Below are 20,396 nucleotides of genomic sequence, written 5' to 3'. Positions count from 1 at the left end.
CTGAGATTGGACTGCAGCACAGGTGCAAGCTCTGAGGCTGGGTTTCTATAGGGGGAGGGAGGAAAGGGAACTTAGACACGGAAGACGCAGTAGAGTGCCAGGGGTGAACCAGGATGACAGCTGAGGGACTGGGCTTTCTCCAGCTTACCCTCATGAAGATGGGGTCAGCTAAAGCAAATGGGTGGGTGTGTGCCGGCCAAGGGGTGGTAGGGTAAGAGGATTTCATGAACTTCCTTCGTCATCGGCCTCCCCCCGTCTTGATGGTGTCGGCAGGCCTCCACTACTGGGGCTAAGAGACAGATATAGATGAGAATTAAGAAGACAGAATTTGCACTCTTGGCCTTGTCTCTGTTACTGGCACCGGCAGCTGAAAGCTGCTCCACATCTCAGTCTCTGTGCTTTTACGTCACATACACCCTAAGGCTGCTGGTGACGCTCACAGAGGTCCTGCTCTGCCAAGTGGTCACAGTCAGTGCACACAAGTAAACAGCTGATCATTGTCAGAGCCAAAAGATTCAGTCGGTAGCAAAAGTATTGACACCCATTAACTTTTTCACAATTTGTCATGGAACAACTAAAAAACTTATGCATTTCAAGTGATAGCACAAAGGCACATCACCATGATATGGAATGAAAATGATACAAGGATTTCAAAGGTCGCTGTACCTCCAATTAACTCAATTGTGTCAGAAGTTGCCAAATGAGAAGTTGCCAAAGTCTTGACATCATCATCATCTGGGGCTTTTCCTCATTTATTTTTAAAGAGAAGGGATTCATAAATAAATCTCTGACACATTATTTTATTGTTGTGGCACTTAGTGAAAAATAAATATTCTTTAAAATTATCCGAATAAATATTCTTTAAATATTCTTTATTCTTTCAATAAATATGTTTATTGGAGGTGACGTAAAACAACAGAAATTAGCTTTAATATAACTGAAGAGAGTGAGAAAAAAACATGTTTAACTCTAGTTTTATTCTGTGAATGTATACTTCTGATTCCAACTGTATGAGCAACTGTATATGCAGCTGAATTGCCGCATAAGAGGGCAGTTTGGTATCACTTATGTGCTAATGAGTTGATGTAACGGACAGAAGTAAATAAGGAGCAGATGCTGGTTCCTTCCTGCTGTATTCTAGTCAAAACATTGATTTGGGAGTGACACCAAGTTCAACTAACCTTTGACTAAGCTGTGGGATTTGTTACTCGATGTGCTCAGTGAGCAAGTCAGCTACTATCAAAAATACAAAGTAGGAATGTATAGTTTTAGGTTTTGTATGAACACTCTATCCTCATGTTAAAAAAAGAATGCATAATACCATGAAAGGTGGGAAGGATTCTTTGTAAGACTAATTTTCACAGTTTATCATTTATTTTTGTTTGTTTTACTGTTTTGAAGTTGGGCTCTGTTATGAACCCATAACCAAGCCCTTTCCAAACTTTGCAATTTCATCTTCTAAATTAACTGTCAAGCATTCCGATATGAAGTTTTTCTTTTTTGTATATAATTTTAAAAGCTCTATAATTGTTGTGTCTGTATATTCAAGAGTACACTCTTGTAAGTAATGGTTTGTTGTTTTTAGAAACAACTAACTTTTTTTTTTTTTTTTTTCAGGAATAGTGTTAATGGTGTAATGTTCTTAACAGGAGGGGAGGTCCCAAATCAACTCTTGCTCAAGGCCCCATCCAACCTTGGGCGAGCCATGAGTGAGAGCGCGATGAAACAACATGTGCTTAAAATGGTCTTTAACAAACATTTTATGCATGCAGGGAACCTTTTCAACCGTGTGCAGTGTGTTTGTGATGAGAGGAAAGGATAAACTTTCTATGGCCTGCAGTCTTATATTCCATGTTTAGAGAGAAGCCCATCACTCTCTCACACACACCCTCCCCTTCGCCATCCAATCCTCAGACGAGGGCAGAATCGGCGGGGGTCACACGGAAAATAGCCTGATATATATACGCCCAAACAGGGATCTCTTCCTCTGAGTCTCCTCCATTCTGTGCTGCACTCCTTGTGTGCCACCCTGACCGGAAATTGTGAGTGCTTCAGGGGAAAAGGTAGTTGCTTTTAAACTATAAGCAGAAATGGCTCCCAAGAAGGACCCTAAAGCTCCCGCCAAGAAGGCCGAACCTGCACCTGCACCCGCACCCGAGCCAGCGCCCGCTCCCGCAGCGGCCCCTGCTATTGACCTGTCTTCCGTCAAGGTACCATGACAATGAACGCATGACCTGATATACAGCAGGAAAGATTAGAGTGGGATGCACACGGTTTGAAATGAGCAGCAACTTCAGTTGTCAACTAAGGATTGCGTTTCATATTTGTATGCGGTGGTTAATAAAACGTATTTAATTTGTCACATAGGCGACATTATCCTTGATACTTTGGAATATTAAGCACTGTGAGTAATTTCATGGTTAGGCTTATTTTAGACAAACGATTGATGCCGTCACAATAATTAAAGCAAGTTTATGAAAAGATCCTGAGAGAAATTTGAGGTTTAGGTTTAAAGGAACATTCTCACAGCTATGAATGGGGATGCAAGGAATTAGCAGAACCATGGATAGCTTACCGCGGTTTTAGACCACGCCCAGCTGTTTCCGGATTGGACTCAGAGTGATGAGTAATGCTTGATGGCAATCCACAGCGTCTCCAAATGTGGACATCTTAATGTGGCTAAAGATGGACTCCCACAGATCAAGTGCAATCACATGGCAAAAAATAAAAAATTATGGCAGCCGGGGAAAAAAATTATTGTTTTATGGGCATTAATTTGTGCATAGATGATTTCATTAAAAAGAGCTTTTACATCATGTATGTGCTTTTGAAGCTTACACTATTGCTTTTTATTTGACTTGTAGATTGAATTCAGCGCAGACCAGGTTGATGGTAAGTAAACTTTTACCCAATTTTGCAGCCACAAGACAGAATATCACATTGTAAACAGTTAATGTTATTAAAACTCTCATCTGTCTCAGATTTCACTTGACCTACTAGTAAGTCAATCTGTCACTATCTTAAATCTTCAAAGCCTGACAGATTAGTTAACGGAAGAACTTTTGAATGAGAATAAGCCAAAGCAAATCTGTAGAAGAATCAGCAACAGGTGTTACAATATTTGTGACAGGTGGTCACCCCAATCATTTATGTGTTTTGCCATTCCACAGAAATATCACATGCCAAGTGAAACTTAAGACTAGCTAAGAAGGAGACTAGCTAAGAAGAAGTCAAAAGACTAAATTCAAGTATACATTATAACATGCTGTGTTACAATGTATACTGTGGGAATCAACAGGTTTTGTAAGGAGAAATGTAAATAAGTCTCTTTAAAATAAAATAACATCTGGTGCTAAACCTCTGTGTACCAATTGAACTTTAACCTACAGCTGGAGAACAGCAAACAAAAATAATAAGTTGGTGTCAAATTAAAAAGATTACTAGTTCATAACACACAAATAAAGCACAGAACTCATTAATGACCAGTGAACTCTGGTATGCTAAAACAACTTAAGATGTTTCTGTGTCTTGATATCTGCTTCTTTTATTACACTATCCCCAGATCGTTTCAAATTAAACTGTCCGGGAAAAGTACCAGCCACAGGAAGGATAATGATATGCTATGACTTTGATAAAAAGAAGCACCTGAAGCTGGTCACCACAGGACTAGACCACTAGGCTGGCTGCTTGTTATACTAAAGTCAGCATTCCCTTCTTTTACTCTGCTGTCACCCACAGAGGGTCTTGCCTTTAAAAGGAGGGGCTCATGTTCTCAGCTATGTTTATCAATTCCAAGGTGGTCTTTTAAAAGAGCCCTGCTGTGACAGAAGGAGACAGCTGAGACAGAAATAGTGTGAGGGATGATGGAGCTCGGCAGCAGTTGGTTCATTCAGCCAGCAACACTGCAGCCTCCTTGGACGTCTTGCACTTGTGCTTTTCCCTTGTCACTTAGCAGTGTAACTACTTCCACCTGCAGGTAGTTTTGCAACAGCTGAACTTTTTCAGAAGTAAACCACAGATAAAAACACATTACATTTAAACTCATAATTACATTCTAAAAACAACTAAAATTACTTGACAACATGATTGAAGAAAAATGTCCAAAATACAACACTTTCACATTAATAAAAACATGGTTGCAGAAACCATATAAAATGATGCCACTCTTAAAAATTTCTCCCATATTTATTGTCACTGAGTAGTTTAAAACTTTTAGGGGATAAAAACTTTAAGGCGTGCAAGATTAAAAGCTCCACATAGTAAAATTTGAGTATTAAAAACTCCAAAAGCTCCTCCATACATACGCAAAATAGCTCATGATTTAAACAAATATACTGGGCCATTTAGATGATGATATTCTGTTCTCACTGCCTTGAACAGACTACAGAGAGGCCTTCGGCTTGTTTGACAGGGTGGGTGACAACAAGGTGGCATACAACCAGATCGCTGACATCATGCGCGCTCTGGGACAGAACCCCACCAACAAGGAAGTCAGCAAACTGCTGGGAAATCCCACGCCTGAGGGTAAGAGAACCACTCACTAACTCAAGTTTTGTGTTTTCATTTTATATTATTAGTATTGCCGTATATGAAATCAACTCTTTTTTAGCTTTGCACCATGTTATAGTGTTATTCCCTCATCAAAAACATACTTGGAGTGTTGCCTTCATTTTTTCATGCACGTTTGACAAATCCTTCAATCTCGGATGGCAATCATTCATCTGTGCAAAATGTCTGGGTGGAGCTATCTCCCCCTATCTCCCCTCCTCCTCGGAGCTGCATTTTTCCAGTGCACGCGTCCTGCGATTCCCCCCTGATGTCCTACAGACTATCCAGTAGCAATTAGCAAACACATGATGGAACTGTGCATCAGTGGAGCTAATTTACAAGCCTTTCACTTCTATGTGAAAGGCTGGTAAAAACTTTGTTGAAGGTTTAATAGAGGAGCAATATTTTTGATGACTTCCTGAAGGCAGGAATTGCCCAATTTCAAGACATTAGGTTATGAAGACAAATTTCTTTTAAGTCATATTATGAATAAATAACATAATTACAACAACTGAAGGTAACATAGTTACTTGATTGTGTTATAAAATGGCACTGGTTGTTGTTTTGAAAACAAACTTACAGTCAGCATCAACTTTATATGACATCAGTTCAATCACTGCATTTAGATTGTATTTCTTAAGGACCTTAAATTGCAACAACAGTATTTTTCAACAGACAAATATTCAGTTTGCCAGTTAAAAGAAGTCAAATAGACATTGTGGTAGTGCTTTGGACATGTCTGAAGTGGTTTTGAAATCATTTGAAATACTAGAACATATATTTTTTAGTAATGACAAAAGCTATGCTGCTTAAAAAACAAAAGAAAATGGAAGAGAATAATCATGAAGCAGATTTGGACCTCTTTTCACAAGAGGGCGCTGTGGTGTAGTCTACAGTAATGTCCATATATCCTTAAGTTACCAGTACCAGAAACATTCATACCTCACAAATCCATGTCATATATATGTAAAAGAAACATTTTGGCAGTTTTGACTTGGCAGTCAATACACTGCAATTTATGGCTGCAAGAGAATAGTTATGTAGTAATTGAAAAGATCTACAGTAAAAGCAAAAATAACTGAAATTGTGATAAAGAAAGCTGTGTTTCAGAGTTAAGTTTATTTGACAGCAGATGTTAATGGCAAACAATAAAGTTTATTTCTATTGAATTACTGCAAAGAGCAGCATCTTTGTGACACCAGGTTTCCAAAAATACATACATACTTTAACACCTTTGTACATCTTTTCATGGGTACAAATTGCTGTGCAGGTCAATTGGTTAAGAAAGCACAGTAACTTTATACTAATGTGCTGTGCAAAAAATTAAAACAGGTTTGTGGGTTTGTGTGCTGCTGAATTGGGGTTCCTCCACTGCAGCAACAATGGAGGAAAGCACATGATATCTAGCTGGATATTCAGCTGTTTGAGGTATACTAGCAAAATATCTATTGCATTTTTTATTTCTATTTCCACAGACATGGCCAACAAGAGAGTAGAGTTTGAAGGTTTCTTGCCCATGCTTCAGACAATCGTCAACAGCCCAAACAAGGCAGGATATGAGGACTATGTTGAGGGTCTGCGTGTCTTTGACAAGGAGGGAAACGGCACAGTCATGGGCGCTGAGCTCCGTATTGTCCTGTCAACACTTGGTAAGTTTGAACTGGGTCCTGGTGATTTTTATGGCACTCCCCACGCTACTTTATGTGTTTTCAATACTGAATGTGTTCTGTGACCCCTGCAGGAGAGAAGATGACTGAGGCTGAAATCGATGCCCTTATGGCAGGACAGGAGGATGAGAATGGTTGCATCAACTATGAGGGTGAGCCAAAAATTACCCTAACACTATTTCTGCTACTACTACTACTACATAACTGAGCTACACAATGGAACTATTTTAAACTAGGTAGTTAATCCTTAAATTATTATTTCTTACTTAGCATCTACATTTAGTGCAAATCCAACAGAAACAACTGCATCGGTCTCGACCTCACAACACACAGCATAGTCAGTCAAAGAGTTGCCAAGACCAAAGCAGCTTTCTGCTGACTAAAAACAAGACCAGCAACTCCTCTCTCAATAACATAATAGTGTTTTTTTGTGAACATTAGTTTATGAACCTTTAAGCTGTCATAACAATAGCATTGTACTGTTATTTATGCTGAAGTCAATCATTACTTTTTAGATGAGATGTGTAGGACTGCCAACTCTTCTGTTTTAGCCAGGACTGGCCAAATAAGAGACCCATTTGAATTGTTCTGCCTTCTTTGTCCATTTGTTGCTACCAGATGGCAACAAATGGACAAATGGATTATCAGCATGTTCCATTAACAGTCTGTATTTCATATCTGTAAAAGAAATTACCCATAGCAACAGTGTTTTAAGTTTTATGGTCCATAAAATATTGTTTGCATGAGTCATGATGACGTATTTGAATTGAAGATGTTTTAAGGCGATGGAAGTCTGCTTTTTCCTGACCTAGCCATTATCTTCAGCCTCTGAAAGTAATTAATCTACATTTATATTAAATGGAGATGCCAAAGGAGTTATTTACTGCAGGTAAAATGTACATTTCTTATAAGCCATTAGCAAAACCTCACTTCCAAAATCCCAAACTATCTCTTTAAATGTACTTTCAGTCTCCCTCTACTGCAGATAAAATAGAATGCATTCTTATGACATGGCTTCCTAAATGTCTGAGACAGCAGGTCATTGAACATTCTTGAAGTCTGATACAGTGTTACTGTATCTGTGGTGCTTGCTACACCATCATGAGATATTACTAGTTCATTAACTTATGTCATGTTGTCAGTTTTTGTCTCCTCATTAATTTTTCTACTCTGTTCTTTCTGTATATTGCCCTGGTCTTCATCTGTAGCCTTTGTCAAGCACATCATGTCTGTGTAAGGACCCTGCCACTGTGGTGGTGAACATCGACCAGTGCAGACGACCCCATGGTGTCGCGACATCCACTCGCTGTTTCCTGAATCATCTTGTGGAAGTAGGGGGAACAAAGGACTAAGAGATGTCATTTCCTGAACCCTGTTTTGTTAAATCCTACTTTTTTCCTCTTTTGTCGAAATGGTGCTTTATTATTATTTTTAATTTCTCTCTTGCTCCTCCTGCTACTTGGAAAGCCATAACGATTGCAGACGAAGTGATTCTTCCTTCATCTTCATTCAGGTCCCGTGGTCTCATTGGGGTTTTTGTTATTACAGAAGAACAGTGATGGAGGGGGAGGTGGAATACAAATGACCATTTCCTCCCACTCAATGTTTGGCTGGCTGTTTATCTGCCATGTAGGCGACTGGTTTGGCCCAGGACTGGCCATCAAAATCAATCCACCCTTCACTCAATCCATCCCTGAGTCTTAAGCTATTGTATCCTCTGCCATTTCACAATAAACTTTTCACACTCCCATTTTATTCCAGAATATTTGCCTCTACTTTTGTGCAATTTATAGTAATATTCTGCTAGTGAGCTACTCACCAAAGTTTAAGGTGCTGCATTTAAAAGTCCTGGAGAAATAGATGCGCATATTGAACTGATTAGCATCTAATTTTAAGTGTGTGTATAAGCAAAGTAATGTTTCTACGACACACTTTTTTGGTAAACTAATTTTTTCTGCCTACGGATGCCCTTAAAGGTAAGTCTGACCAAAACTTTATTTTTATATGAATGATTTTTATAGTGCCATAACTTTTTCCATCTTCTAAGTTTGAAGCCACATTTGGTAGTCAGAGTAAACCTTAATTCTAGTACTAAAGTTAAAAACATCATATGAAGGGGATTTGTTGCTTCAAAATGACATTTTTCTGTTTATAATGTGTAAAAAACACTATGTTTTGCATAAAAACAATGCAGCTCACCCAGAACACTCACTGTGAAACATGATGATGGTAGCATCATGCTGTTGGGATGCTTTTCTTCCTCAGGAGGAACAAGATATCAGGTCAAATCTGATGAGAAGATGGATGGAGATAAATATAGTGCAAACATCAACTAAATCCTGGTAAACGCTGACAATAATAGGCTGGAGAAAGTTCAGCCTTCTAGCAAAACAATCATCACTATAGAGCCAGAGCTGAAGCTTAATGTTTTACATCAAAGCATATTAAGGGGTTAGAAAGCCTCAGCTAAAGTCCAGACTAAAAACCAAATGACAACCTGTGGAAAGACAAAATGTGCAAAACTTTAAAAGGGTTTGTACTTTAGCAAAGAACTGTATAATACACACACAAAAAAAAACATCAAACAAGTCAATCAAGCAATGCAGTGTATTGGGTTACTTATTGTAAATAAATAAACCTCTGCATAATCATTGTTGTGTACTTCTAACTATGCCAACATATTTCTGATCATTTGAAAAGAAAACAAGAAGCGTGTCACTTTTTCTTATTTTTATTGTCATTAATTATCATAATTGGTGTCATATCAACAGGAGAAAAACTGCATACATCTACTTGACCTTTTAAATACATTAAGAGTTGCTGCAGGGTGGAGCAAGAGGTGGGGGAGAGGCACACGGAGATGGGGGATGCAGAATAAACACAGAAGCAAACAAACAGTTGCAGTTGGGGGCAGTAATCGGGCAGGAAGCGGGTCATACCACAAACAGTGTCTGGAGAAAAAAAACAACAAAAAAAAATCTAGATCACCCAAACATTTTGTCCAAACAGATATATCAGGAGCTGACTGAGTTCTTTCTCCCAGTGAACATTTGACAAGTATTTCTTTTTTTTTTTATTTAAGGCTTTTAAAAAGTTTTTTTTTTATCTTTAACGATTTTGTCTCCCTACGCATCACGACAAACAACCCAAATACAGCAGCATCCCTCCATAAAACGGCATGGGATCTGCACCAAATGCATACACACACACATACACACCTTCGCGCACAGGCATACATACATTTTGGAGAAGTGGCATTATCTGCCGTAGCATCTATTCTTCAGTGGCTCAGACTGCAATCATTATCAACTTTAAACATCAACCTTTATTGGTTACTCCTCAAAGAATTTCCTTCTGGGACAAATATTTGTGGAATGAGCTCCAAGTGTTTAAGCAGGTGTCTATATAGCTCAGCTGAGCAGGTTTAAGTGAGTGAGGCTGTTTGACAAGACAGGGATGCATCCCTCAGCAACACCAAATCAGTCTTGGACATTGTCACCAAGCATTACACTGTAAAACATCTATTAACTACAAAACATGAACTTGTTTATCTTTATCCAATAAATGAGGAAATTATTTACTAAATTTTTTTTTTCTTCAATACAAAAGAGCCTCTTTTCATATTTGATTCATACATGCTTGTCATAACATGATGTGATTCTTGCATATATGCCATTGTAAAGTAATATCGTATAGCCATATTTTTGCTTCCTTTTAAAATGTGAGACGTGAATGGGAAAGAGGTTGTATCCTATAGAGATCTCTATATTATTATTTTTAAACCGATCATGTATTGAGTCAATAATGACTCACAGTAAAGATGCTCATTGTTAGGGGATCTGGCAATCATGCATGTTTGCTGAGCAAGAACAAAAACGGTGGCATGGTGTACAGGCCATGTCTTTAGTTGCTTAGAGTAGAAAAAAAGGCTGTCGCTTCTTCGACACGCTGATCCAAGACCAGTAAAGCCAGTGTAGACAGATATACCACTTAATCTAGAGCAAACGCCCAGTCTAACTATGCAAAACATTGTTCAAAACCTAAAGGAATATCCACAAAACAAATCAGAAAAAACACATACTTAAGGTTAAAAATAGAAGACCAAAACACAGTAGCTTCTAAGTCTAGTCTCTGCTTAGAGTTTAGTGATGGATGTTGCGATAAAGATGTTAAGGAGACCTCTGTGTGCTGAGCATCAATGGTAACCACTTTGTTTCATGATGGCGAGAGAGGGCAGAAGAGTTCTTAAAGGTGAGGGTGTCTTGGATGCACAGCAGGAGTCTAGAGATCCAGTGTTCACAAGCTCTGCTTGGCTAAGGCATCACTTACATCCTTGGCCAAGGTTGCTAACTGTGGAGACTCCATTATGTTGAGACTGCCAGAGGACGACAGGTGGCTTTCCTTCTGATGGTGGGGAGAGACGGAGCCTGACAGATCAGGTGACTGGACGATGATCTCAGCTCCATGGTCAACACGGGCTTTTGCATGCTCACGAAATGTCAGCCTGTGGCTCTCAATCTGTTAAATGCAGAAAATAGGTTTAAAAAATACCATTAGAATAACTTTAAGTAACTGCAGGCGGACAGTCTGCCTGTCTTCTCAAATATTAAAACAAAAGAAAACAAAAGAAAACAAAAAAACTTTGTTGTGTGATTAGTCAGTCAAAACAGAATAACTTTTTGTAGATATTTGAGGTCTCAAACAAATTCTCTCCCCTTCATTGATGCGTAGAAGCATTTAGCATTTAAACACTCACCATAATGCGACCTCCACCAGGAATATGATGTGCATTCTCCAGTGAACCCACCTTGGCTTGAGCTTTGTCTTTGAAATCCAACTTCACACACTCTATTCGCACTTTACCGCCACCTGAGCATAAGAAGAAGAAGAATTACAAAAAACACGGTGCCTTGCTGAAGTACTAGGGGTTAACCATTGTACTATTTTGTATATACTTCTGTGCATTTTGTCAGGTTTTATGAGATGGTGCAACATAAAATACCATATAGCATAAAGTGAAAGAAAAAGATCACATTCTTTTCAAAAGGTTTTTCAAATAAATACATGAAAGTGTGTCTTGCATTTGTTCTAACCTGCTTTTACTTTAGTAACCTTAAATACAATCCCTGACACCTACTGCCTTCATGATTTGATTTGGAAAAAGGAAACCATTGTTTTATAAAATAAAATAATATAAAATCTTGCATAGACTTTGCCACAAGCCACTTAGATATAGAAAAGACATTTGAAAAAGGGCTCTGTTTAGATCACAGGTGTCAAACTCCAGTCCTGGAGGGCCACTGCCCTGCAATTTTTAGATGTGCCTCTGCTGAGCCACACCTGAATAGAATAATTAGGTCATTAGCAAGGCTCTGAAGAACTTATCTACACAAGGAGGAGGTAATTAAGCCATTTCATTCCAGTGTTTTGTACCTGTTGTGCATCTAAAAACTGCAGGACACCAGCCCTTGAGGACTGGAGTTTGACACCCCTGGTTTAGAAGGAAAGAGCAGCAAGAATAACTGTGACAAAAAGACGCCAGCAGAGGGAGCTAGAACGGCAACAAACAATTACTGCAATATCATTTGGAGAGTTTTAATGTGACATCTTAAACACACAGAACCAAAATAAAAGTCACATATGGCCAAAGATGAATACAAGCTGTGTGTGTGAAACCTAACCATTCACTACAACAATTATGTGTTCAACATTCGAGACTATCCAGAGGCTTAGAATGTATCATACTGTAAGTCCAAGCTAAAAAAAAAAAAAAGCAGAGTAACCCTTAAAGTATTTATCATTTCTTGTAAAGGCCAGAACTGAGACTTTCAGTGCTTCTGGATTGAGCCAGTCAAGGTGTGATCCAATGCAGCTCTCAACATCTTGTTTCACACTCATTTTCTAGGAAGACTTAAAGCAACTGCAGCAATGTTTGCCAGGGACCCGAAAAACACCTCCTACAGTCCACTGCCTGTGGACAGATCCATCAAGCTGTCAATCCAAATGCAGTTCATGCCTCAGTTCAGCTGCTGTTCCTCCTGCATACCATGGCACTGAAGAGTTCAGCAACCCACAGTGATTGACGGGTTATTTCGGGGGATTTATATAAGCTACAAAACAACCATTATTTATGCTGAAATTGATTTGTTATTTAGTGTCTGAGAAGCAAATCAGTCAGAGCAATCTTTTCAATTTTCTGTATCTAAATATAACCGATTACATAAAACTACTGCAATTACACATCTTACCCACAGCTAACTGCTGGATATTTTTGCATGTTTTATGTCAGGAATTTTTCTATTCCAACTGTAGTGACTCATTTCTTGCTCAATTTGACCAAATGGCTTTAGACTCTTCTCCTAATGAAGAAAGTACTAATAACAGATTCTATTTTTTTTCTCTAGTAGATTGCCCATATTTTTACCTAAATTGTTCTGGCATGTCAAAGAGCTTGTGAAGCTTTCTAATAAGAGGTCAACAGCACTTTGTACGAGAAACAAGCCCACAGATCTCCCACTACGTACAATAAACCACATGATAATTTGTCTTTGTTTTGCACTAAACCCATCTCATCAAAAGTCAACGTTTCAATAAAAAGTCTCCATCCCCTTTAGCATCTGGCTCCAAATTTTTACCTTTGTAACAGTTGTACAGAAAAGGCCTTTTTCCTGCCATGCCTTCTAAAATGGTTAGCATGTAGATGGTTGTTATGGAAACCTGATGAACCCAGATTGCTGCTGTCGCATGCACCTCTTTAAAAGATATGGATTTATATGTCATGTTATTTTTAGAGATGAATAATAACTGTAAAACATGTTTTAGTGGTAAATATCATGGATGTCAGAGATAATTTTTCTTTCTGGATGTATTTTGTTTTCCAACTGAAAAAAAAAATTCATTTGCTGTAAAATTTTATTAATTTTACAGCAAAAGATAATACTGTTGCAATGGAAGATCAATTCAAAGCTTTCTACTCATGTTTACAAAGAGTTCCATAAGGTGTGGATGGGGCTGTATACCAGTGAATAAGGCTTCCCAAAACACCCACAGCTGCTGTCATTCATATAACTCCTGTACGGAGCTTCATACCTGGTCGATGATGAATGTTGTCAAGAGAACCACATTTGGAGGTCACATGGCTCAGGTCAATCTTCTTGTTCTGTATTTGTACCTGGAAAAGACAAAGTTCAGAAATAAAGTCAACATTTTGAAAGTCTAAATCATGTTAAAAAATACAAAATTTCTCTGAGTTACAGCAGATTGTGTGTGTAAGATACGCAATTCCACCATGCATCTTTTTAATAAAGAAAATAATTCAATCCCAACCCCAGAGGCTTCCAATTTTGGGGCAATAACATTGGTTTCAAGAGACTCTGGGAATCAAAGTTAAACCAGCTTAAAATTTTGTTGGTAATTCTCTAGCACATTTCTCCAAATGTATATAATTATCAGTCCTTGCATTTATGTCAAATAATATTTATTTCCTTGACAAGTCTTACATTCAGGGGTGGAAATTGTTACCAAGGAGGACTGAGGGATTTCATTGGACAAGCCCAATGTCCGTCAATAAAATCAACCAATGGGCTGTCGATGTCAATAAAAATTTAATTTAATATAATTCTTTTTGTTAAATTATGACAGGGTCAGGCCGCCAGACATAGACATTATGTGGGTCAGTCTGGACTCCAGACGGTCAGTCTTCCCCTGGACAGAAGTTCAAACTGAATGCAGCTTTTTTTCCCCCCTGTTCAAATTGTCAACCCGCCACAGTGGCGGGTGCGTTGCTCCAATTTACATGCCACTTCATACTTTTACATGTATTTGGCCAGTGGTGGGTGCTAATTTCCACACCTGATTACATTTAATGTTTTCTGTGCCCAGATCTTTTTTTCTTATGAAAATAATAGACACCTTCTCATAGACAAAAAAAATAAATAAATAGGTGAAAAAGTCTTTTGAAGAAGAATATAAAAATGTTTTTGATTTGCATCAATAGAAATATTCCTGTAGAAAATCACCTTTATGTTCAGCTCTCTCCAAAGATTCTGTATCAGATTCAAATCAGGACTACTGTAGTGTTATTTCTAAACTATGAAATAGCAAACAGAAAAGAGTAATAAAGCTCTAGGCATAGCAAAATGAGTAAGGAGAGAAACAACACATGCTGAAATGAATCACTGCAACATGTAAGGTCACCAATATAATTCAGGCTTTTCAATGATTATTCCAGAAAACATAAGCTTTGTTAAGAACATGTGAATAGAAGTCAGACAATGAACAATGAAGATAATGAGATGCAGACTATCTAGTACAGCTGCTGGAGCTTCTGCACCTACAAGTAAAATAATGTTGGTTTGAAAAGTTGTGCATCTGTGAATCATAAAGAAGTTTCACTGGTATGGAAACAAATAACATGAACACAAAGTCAAAGTAATGTATTGTGCTTTGTGTAAGTATTTAATTAAAGCATCAAGTCTTTCAATGCTTTGACAAACCATTCAACTGTTCTTGTTGAGGTGTGATTTGAAAGGCAATTCCAAATCTTTATGTATTAAAAAAAAAACATTCTGTGAGGATGATAAAGAGCAGTTCTACATCTATGAAGTCTCACAAACTCTTGCATCACTTTCTACAGACATTGGCAGATAATCAGCAAAAACTTTAAAAAGTATATTTTGTTATAAAAGTACTAAAGAAGCAGTTGAACCATGTTCCCCTTCTTGCAAATAAAATATATTACTTTTGTTGTGCCATCTTTGATCTTCCTACGGCATAAAGAAAATTCCACACATTACATTGTAGGAATTGTATCAGATTTCTGGAACATTTCCCTTTGTTACTTTATTATTGTATTTTTTTGTTTGTTTTATTTTTAATAAAATCAGCTCCTTTTTGATTTTCTATGTATTATTATTTCCAAATGAGTAATAACATAAGTCAAAATCATAGGCATGAAGAAAAAGCAAAAGAAAAAATGTAAAAAAAAAAAAAAGTCTGTTTAGAAAATATTCCAGACAACAATTGAGCACAAAACGGTTCTATGAACAGCTATTAACTGCTTTGCCACAGGCGCCAGTAAATCTTTGTTATTGTCGTTTAAGCACAGCTGTTTGCCAAGGTACGCTGGTAATTCCATGCTGAATACCTAAATTCATTAAACAAAAGTAGGTTTAATGTAAACAGACTTAGTCCAGTGCTATAAAGTCAAGGAAACTTTTAATTGTTTCATTGTTTTGAGGCTTGTGTTATGGTGCATTGATAATATGTATCAGTCAAATCAGAAACCACAGATGGAGCAGACATTGTACCTGCTCCTTCAGATGGCTGCAATTAGACTTAATCAACTGTTTCATGAAATATGCTGCATATTGCAGATAAAGGTCAGTGAAGAAGGTCTTAGATGATTGGAATAGAATCTAGTTGAAAACCTTTATATTTGTACAGATTTTTAACTTTACGTCAAAACAGAAAATCAAACAAAACTATACTATTTTGTGGTGTTGAACGCTTTTGGAATGTCAAAAGCTTCATTCTTTCATGTCTAATGGTGGTTGCATAAAATTGCAATCACTTTTAATGATAAAGATGTATGAAAAGGTTTGAAATAAATACATATTTTAATCCACATTGTTTAACCTTAACAATGAAGGAATCTTTATTTTAAGTTAATTTATTCAGCAGAGAAAAATAAAATCAGACATTTGTTAGCAACAAATCTCAAAAAGCATAATATATAACACTGTTATTTTTTTCATAACACTCATTTGATAATTAGAATTGACAACATTTTGTGATTTGTTTTTGACAATTTCTTCTTATTTTTGTTCTTTTTGTTAAACATTTCACAAGGTTGGAGCATACAGAGAGAAAAATCTTTGACCTCCCTGCTCTACATAGGCTCTTTAGACAATCCTATAGCTCTGGATCCAATGTCCAAAGTTAGCAACATTTATTTTACAGTTTTATTTAAAAAAAAAACATTTTCACCTGGTTCTAGAAAACATATTACTGAAATTGTAGTACTGTTCAGAAATGTTTGAATGTTTAAATCTTTAAAATTTTAATTTCCAAAAGGCAAATCAAAATTACAGAAAATCAAGTTTCCAAAGAAGCTTTAAATACCTCCATAGCTTGGTGAATGAACGACATACAGAACAAGTTGAAAAGGGAAGCAATAAGACTGCAAAAGCACAGCACAACACACCACAAAATGCACTGATAATGTAACACTGAGAATGGTTTGCAGGACAAGACTCACGTTTCCACCTCCTGCTGAGTGACCCCGCCTGTCCAAGGACCCACACCTAGACTGAACCTGGCTATAGCCCAGTTTAACACTGGGGATGAGGACCTGCAGGGGCGGAGGCGAGCAATGAAGTGGGAAAATACTTCGACCCTTTAACAAATCTTGTAAGCAGTTTCTATCAACTAGTCATTTAATACTTCAGAGATTTTCTCACAGTTCCTTTCCAGCCTAGGGTGGAACAAAAGACACTATTCTAACCTTGGAATGAGCTGATCAATAAATAAAGTGAACAATGACCTGATACTGTCCCTTCCATACACTGAAGGCTTTATATACCGATGGGAGTGGGAGGCATAAACTGTAAACCAATACTTCTGATTTTAAGATGCAGTTCTCTCAACTTGATTGTGGCAGAAAAGGACAATCTTGAGAGAGGCCTTGAAGTAAAAATGGAGGCAAATTACAGCTAGATTGAATTAGGACCTCAGTTTAAGGTTCATGCAAAGGTGAAAAATATGTGAGTGTACTGTGACCATTAATGACTCACAGCAGCTGCAAAGAGAGAAAGCAGGAGTGAGATGCAGACACAGTCAACTCAATAGCGCAAATTAATAATAAAAATAGCGACATGTCATGCAGCATTTGGAAGGGAAATAAAAAAAGCCATTCAATTGTACAAACATATTTTTAGGTGGTCTCTGCAGGAAAGGACCTGTTGTTGCCGACAGAACCACAACAGGCATTTGGACTTAAGCTTTTTGGGTTTTTGTAAAAGACGGTTAAATTCCAGGATGACTATCTAAAAGACAAATTTTATTCAATAACCATCCATTGTGCTCTAAATAAAAAACTCTTACAGAGATTTCTTTAAAAAAAGGTAAATTAATTTAACAAAAATTAAAAAGTGAAAGCAGATAATGTTTGCAGTCAGGTGATGATTTATGGGCTGCCAAAGTCTATCCTGACTAATAGTTTAAAAATGTTTTTTCATCTCCAGCTTACAAATCAAATATATATGTAAAAAAGTTATTAAAAGGAAATATACACTTAGCACAGAACATATAAAATGAATTTATATAGACTTTTCCATATTGTAATTATGCATCTTATAGCATTTAGAAGCCTGTTTACTTTCCCATAAAATGAGCCCCATTTGTAAGTAAAACATTTGCATGAGGAGTAGCTGAAAGTTTTTCAAGGTTAAAATAATAATACTCAATCCATCAATGCTTTTTCCCTATAAGTGTGGAATAATTTAAGCGGTATTCCTAAATATTAGGACAAATTAGATGTCATAATTATTATCAGCAAGCCATGAGTCCAGCTCACACAGTGTGTCGCCAACAAACAAATGGTAATGGTAAAGAAGTGCAGCACAGACGTCCAGATCAAAAAACCTCTGTGCTTTGGTGCTGATGGTATGTGTATTGGTTCTTGTGCCTCTATAACAGCAGTAAATGTACAAAATCCGCCTTTGGCCACCAAAAGAATATGTAGGCAATCAGAAAAAAATGAATCTCCAAAACTACTTGAATCTTAACCGCACTAAGCTATCTTTCAAGCTTAGATTTTCTGCCTACAGGAGCAAATTAAATGTTACCTTTGCTGAATGACAGTGTGCAGCTCTAAATAGGTTGGAAAATCTGAAGTTTCCCCCTAGTTCTGATTAAAAAACCCCACAAATGAGCTACCAAAAGATGACTTCCTTCAGTAATAAGACATGGAACACAGAAAATGAATGGTCTTGTGTTGGAAGCAGCAAAAATAATTGTAATGAAATCAAGAAAAGCCTTGCTTTAAATCACAAGATTTCTTCTTAAGCCCATTAGTAATATGCTGTTCTCACCAAGTTTGGGCACAACTATTACAGAGATCATTTTGAAATCTGTATCATAAAAAAACACAAGCTAAGAAGTGTGATCTGTGCATTGGACTAAAAATGCATTCATTTCCACATCCATAGGATTACTTCTGAAACTCCTCCGGTTTGGAACGGATGATGTAAATAAATGTTAGCAGTAGGAAAAAGAACAGTGTCACTAATTATAACCAATCATGCCATCTTGGACAGAGAAACATTCATGCAATGAAAAACAAAGCATCCATTTTTATTCAGCAGATGACAGGCCATCGTTTGGAACATGATTCGTCCATATTTTGTAGTTGACTGCACTAAGCAGCTCAGAGACCCGTAAAAGTCATAAACACATCAGGCAAAAGCTTAGACTCCTAATCGGGTCATCAGTGCAGCCTTGTATAAGCTGATAGGTACAGACACATACTGCTGTTTTCATCACTTTGCTTGATGCTGCAGTACTGCTGTTTTTGTTGTAGGGTGAAACCTAGACAAGAGAAAAAATCTTGACAATACTAAGGAAGGAGGTGTATATACTCAAATGCACAGTCTCTCTTGGATCAGAAAACATCATTTGAAATGTGTATATATGTTGACGCTGTCCTTACAAACCAAACCTGGTGGAAGCCCTCAGGAAAGAATCCCCAGGGAGAAGCAAAAGACTTATGTGTACTAAAATCTGGAGTCAACTAGTTTTTCTAAAAACCTAATCCATCACACAGACAACAAAACAACACCAAGTGTGAACACAATTTAGAAAAGAGGCTTTAGGATATATACAGAATAAGAAAGGTGAGAATTTGCATGAAAAGCACAATTTGCAAGGCACTACCGTCATTTCTGCATATTGCCATTTCCCCAAAACATTTTTGTGATGTGGAAAGCTGTGGATGAAACTCTTTAGAAAGATTTTACTTACTTATGAGACCTACTTTTAAATACATGAAAATATTTTCTAATTTAGTTCCTCCGCTACAAAAACTTTCAGTCGATGTGGATGAAATTTATATGAAAGTAACTTAAGCCCATAGTTTTCCCTTAATGAGTCTGTAATAAAATAATAAATCAATGATAACAAGGAAAACAAAACTAACAGTCAGGAAAAAAAAGATATAGCATGAAAGAAGGAAATAACACAAAGGGCTTCAGGTTTTGAAGGTGAAATTATTAGATATGACATGTTACCTGTCCTCCTTTTGGCTGGTATTTGATATTCTCTGTTGACCCAATCTTGGACTTGACATTCTTGAAGTCAGGCAGTGGCTGGTTGATGATGCGCAGCTGCTTGGGAGTGGTTGCGGGTGACTTTGGTGGGGTGCGGACCACTGCCACTTTCCTCTCCTGGGAAATCAAACTAAGGGAGCGCGGGGTCCCAGGGGTTCTTGAAGATGACGAGTAGCTGGGAGGGGTTCCTGGGGTGATGGCTGTGGAGCCTGGGGTCCGAGGGGTGGAGTGCCCACTGCGAGCTGAACGGGAACGTACCGATTCTGTAACTAAAGAATACATGGTTGAAACAAATGATGACAAGAGAACTTCAGGGATGAGTTGTAATCCTAATTTTTGCAGTTGTAATATGAAAAATGAATACAACTAATTAATTGGATTAATAATAATTGGATTATTGCCTTGAAAAAAAGAAACATTTCACATTACATTTGAAATTCTTCTTACCTGTCATGCTTGGGGCTCGTCCTATCCTATGCTCTGCTCTCATTTCAGTGCGAAATGCTGTAAAAAGGGAAATTAAATAAAAATTTAAACTTGCATCTAAACATAAAGAAATTAAGTGTAGGTCATGTTTTAAAAGACTTAGTTGCTCCTGATGATTCTTTGTTTTATATAGTGTGTGTTGATTGGGATGAAGGGTGCATTCATTTGTCTATTATGGTCAGTGTTTGTCATATTTAATTGTTACTACACTTAAAACAAAGATTAGAAAAATAAATCTATATATTATGTCCTTGGAAACAAAAATCTGAACTGGCTAAATAATACAACAAGAAAAAGAGCCTAATTTGTACATAAATATACCCAAAATCAACCATTCCTATATTCCTCTTTTGAAAAAAACATTGTTAAA

The 20,396-nt window shown here is 37.3% G+C and overlaps 2 protein-coding genes across 12 annotated transcripts in view; one reads left to right on the top strand and one right to left on the bottom strand.

Annotated features, from left to right (window-relative positions):
* Positions 1–1,980: 1,980 nt before the first annotated feature.
* On the top strand, positions 1,981–7,970 carry myl1 (myosin, light chain 1, alkali; skeletal, fast). Its single transcript, XM_044130857.1, has 6 exons — positions 1,981–2,210; positions 2,865–2,892; positions 4,381–4,524; positions 6,024–6,197; positions 6,290–6,367; positions 7,424–7,970. The coding sequence occupies exons 1-6, from the start codon at positions 2,091–2,093 to the stop codon at positions 7,450–7,452; spliced, it is 573 nt and encodes a 190-aa protein (XP_043986792.1). The 5' UTR covers positions 1,981–2,090; the 3' UTR covers positions 7,453–7,970.
* A 1,972-nt stretch (positions 7,971–9,942) lies between these two features.
* Positions 9,943–20,396, bottom strand: part of map2 (microtubule-associated protein 2) — a 72,447-nt gene continuing 61,993 nt past the window's right edge. For 8 of the 11 annotated variants that reach the window (XM_044130842.1, XM_044130850.1, XM_044130848.1 and 5 more), the window contains 6 exons: positions 19,988–20,044; positions 19,502–19,809; positions 16,474–16,566; positions 13,305–13,386; positions 10,972–11,084; positions 9,943–10,733 (listed from right to left, as the gene is read on the bottom strand). In XM_044130842.1, coding sequence (XP_043986777.1) covers positions 10,512–10,733; positions 10,972–11,084; positions 13,305–13,386; positions 16,474–16,566; positions 19,502–19,809; positions 19,988–20,044 — 875 coding nt within the window. In that variant the 3' untranslated portion in view covers positions 9,943–10,511. The remainder of the gene's footprint in view (positions 10,734–10,971; positions 11,085–13,304; positions 13,387–16,473; positions 16,567–19,501; positions 19,810–19,987; positions 20,045–20,396) is intronic. The other 3 variants (XM_044130845.1, XM_044130846.1, XM_044130847.1) reach the window with 3 other exon arrangements.

The sequence above is a fragment of the Gambusia affinis genome, linkage group LG11, assembly GCF_019740435.1.
Source record: "Gambusia affinis linkage group LG11, SWU_Gaff_1.0, whole genome shotgun sequence".
Lineage (NCBI taxonomy): Eukaryota > Metazoa > Chordata > Actinopteri > Cyprinodontiformes > Poeciliidae > Gambusia > Gambusia affinis.
The sequence above is the reverse complement of the archived record's forward strand: the minus strand, read 5'-3'. Positions and strand labels throughout refer to the sequence as shown.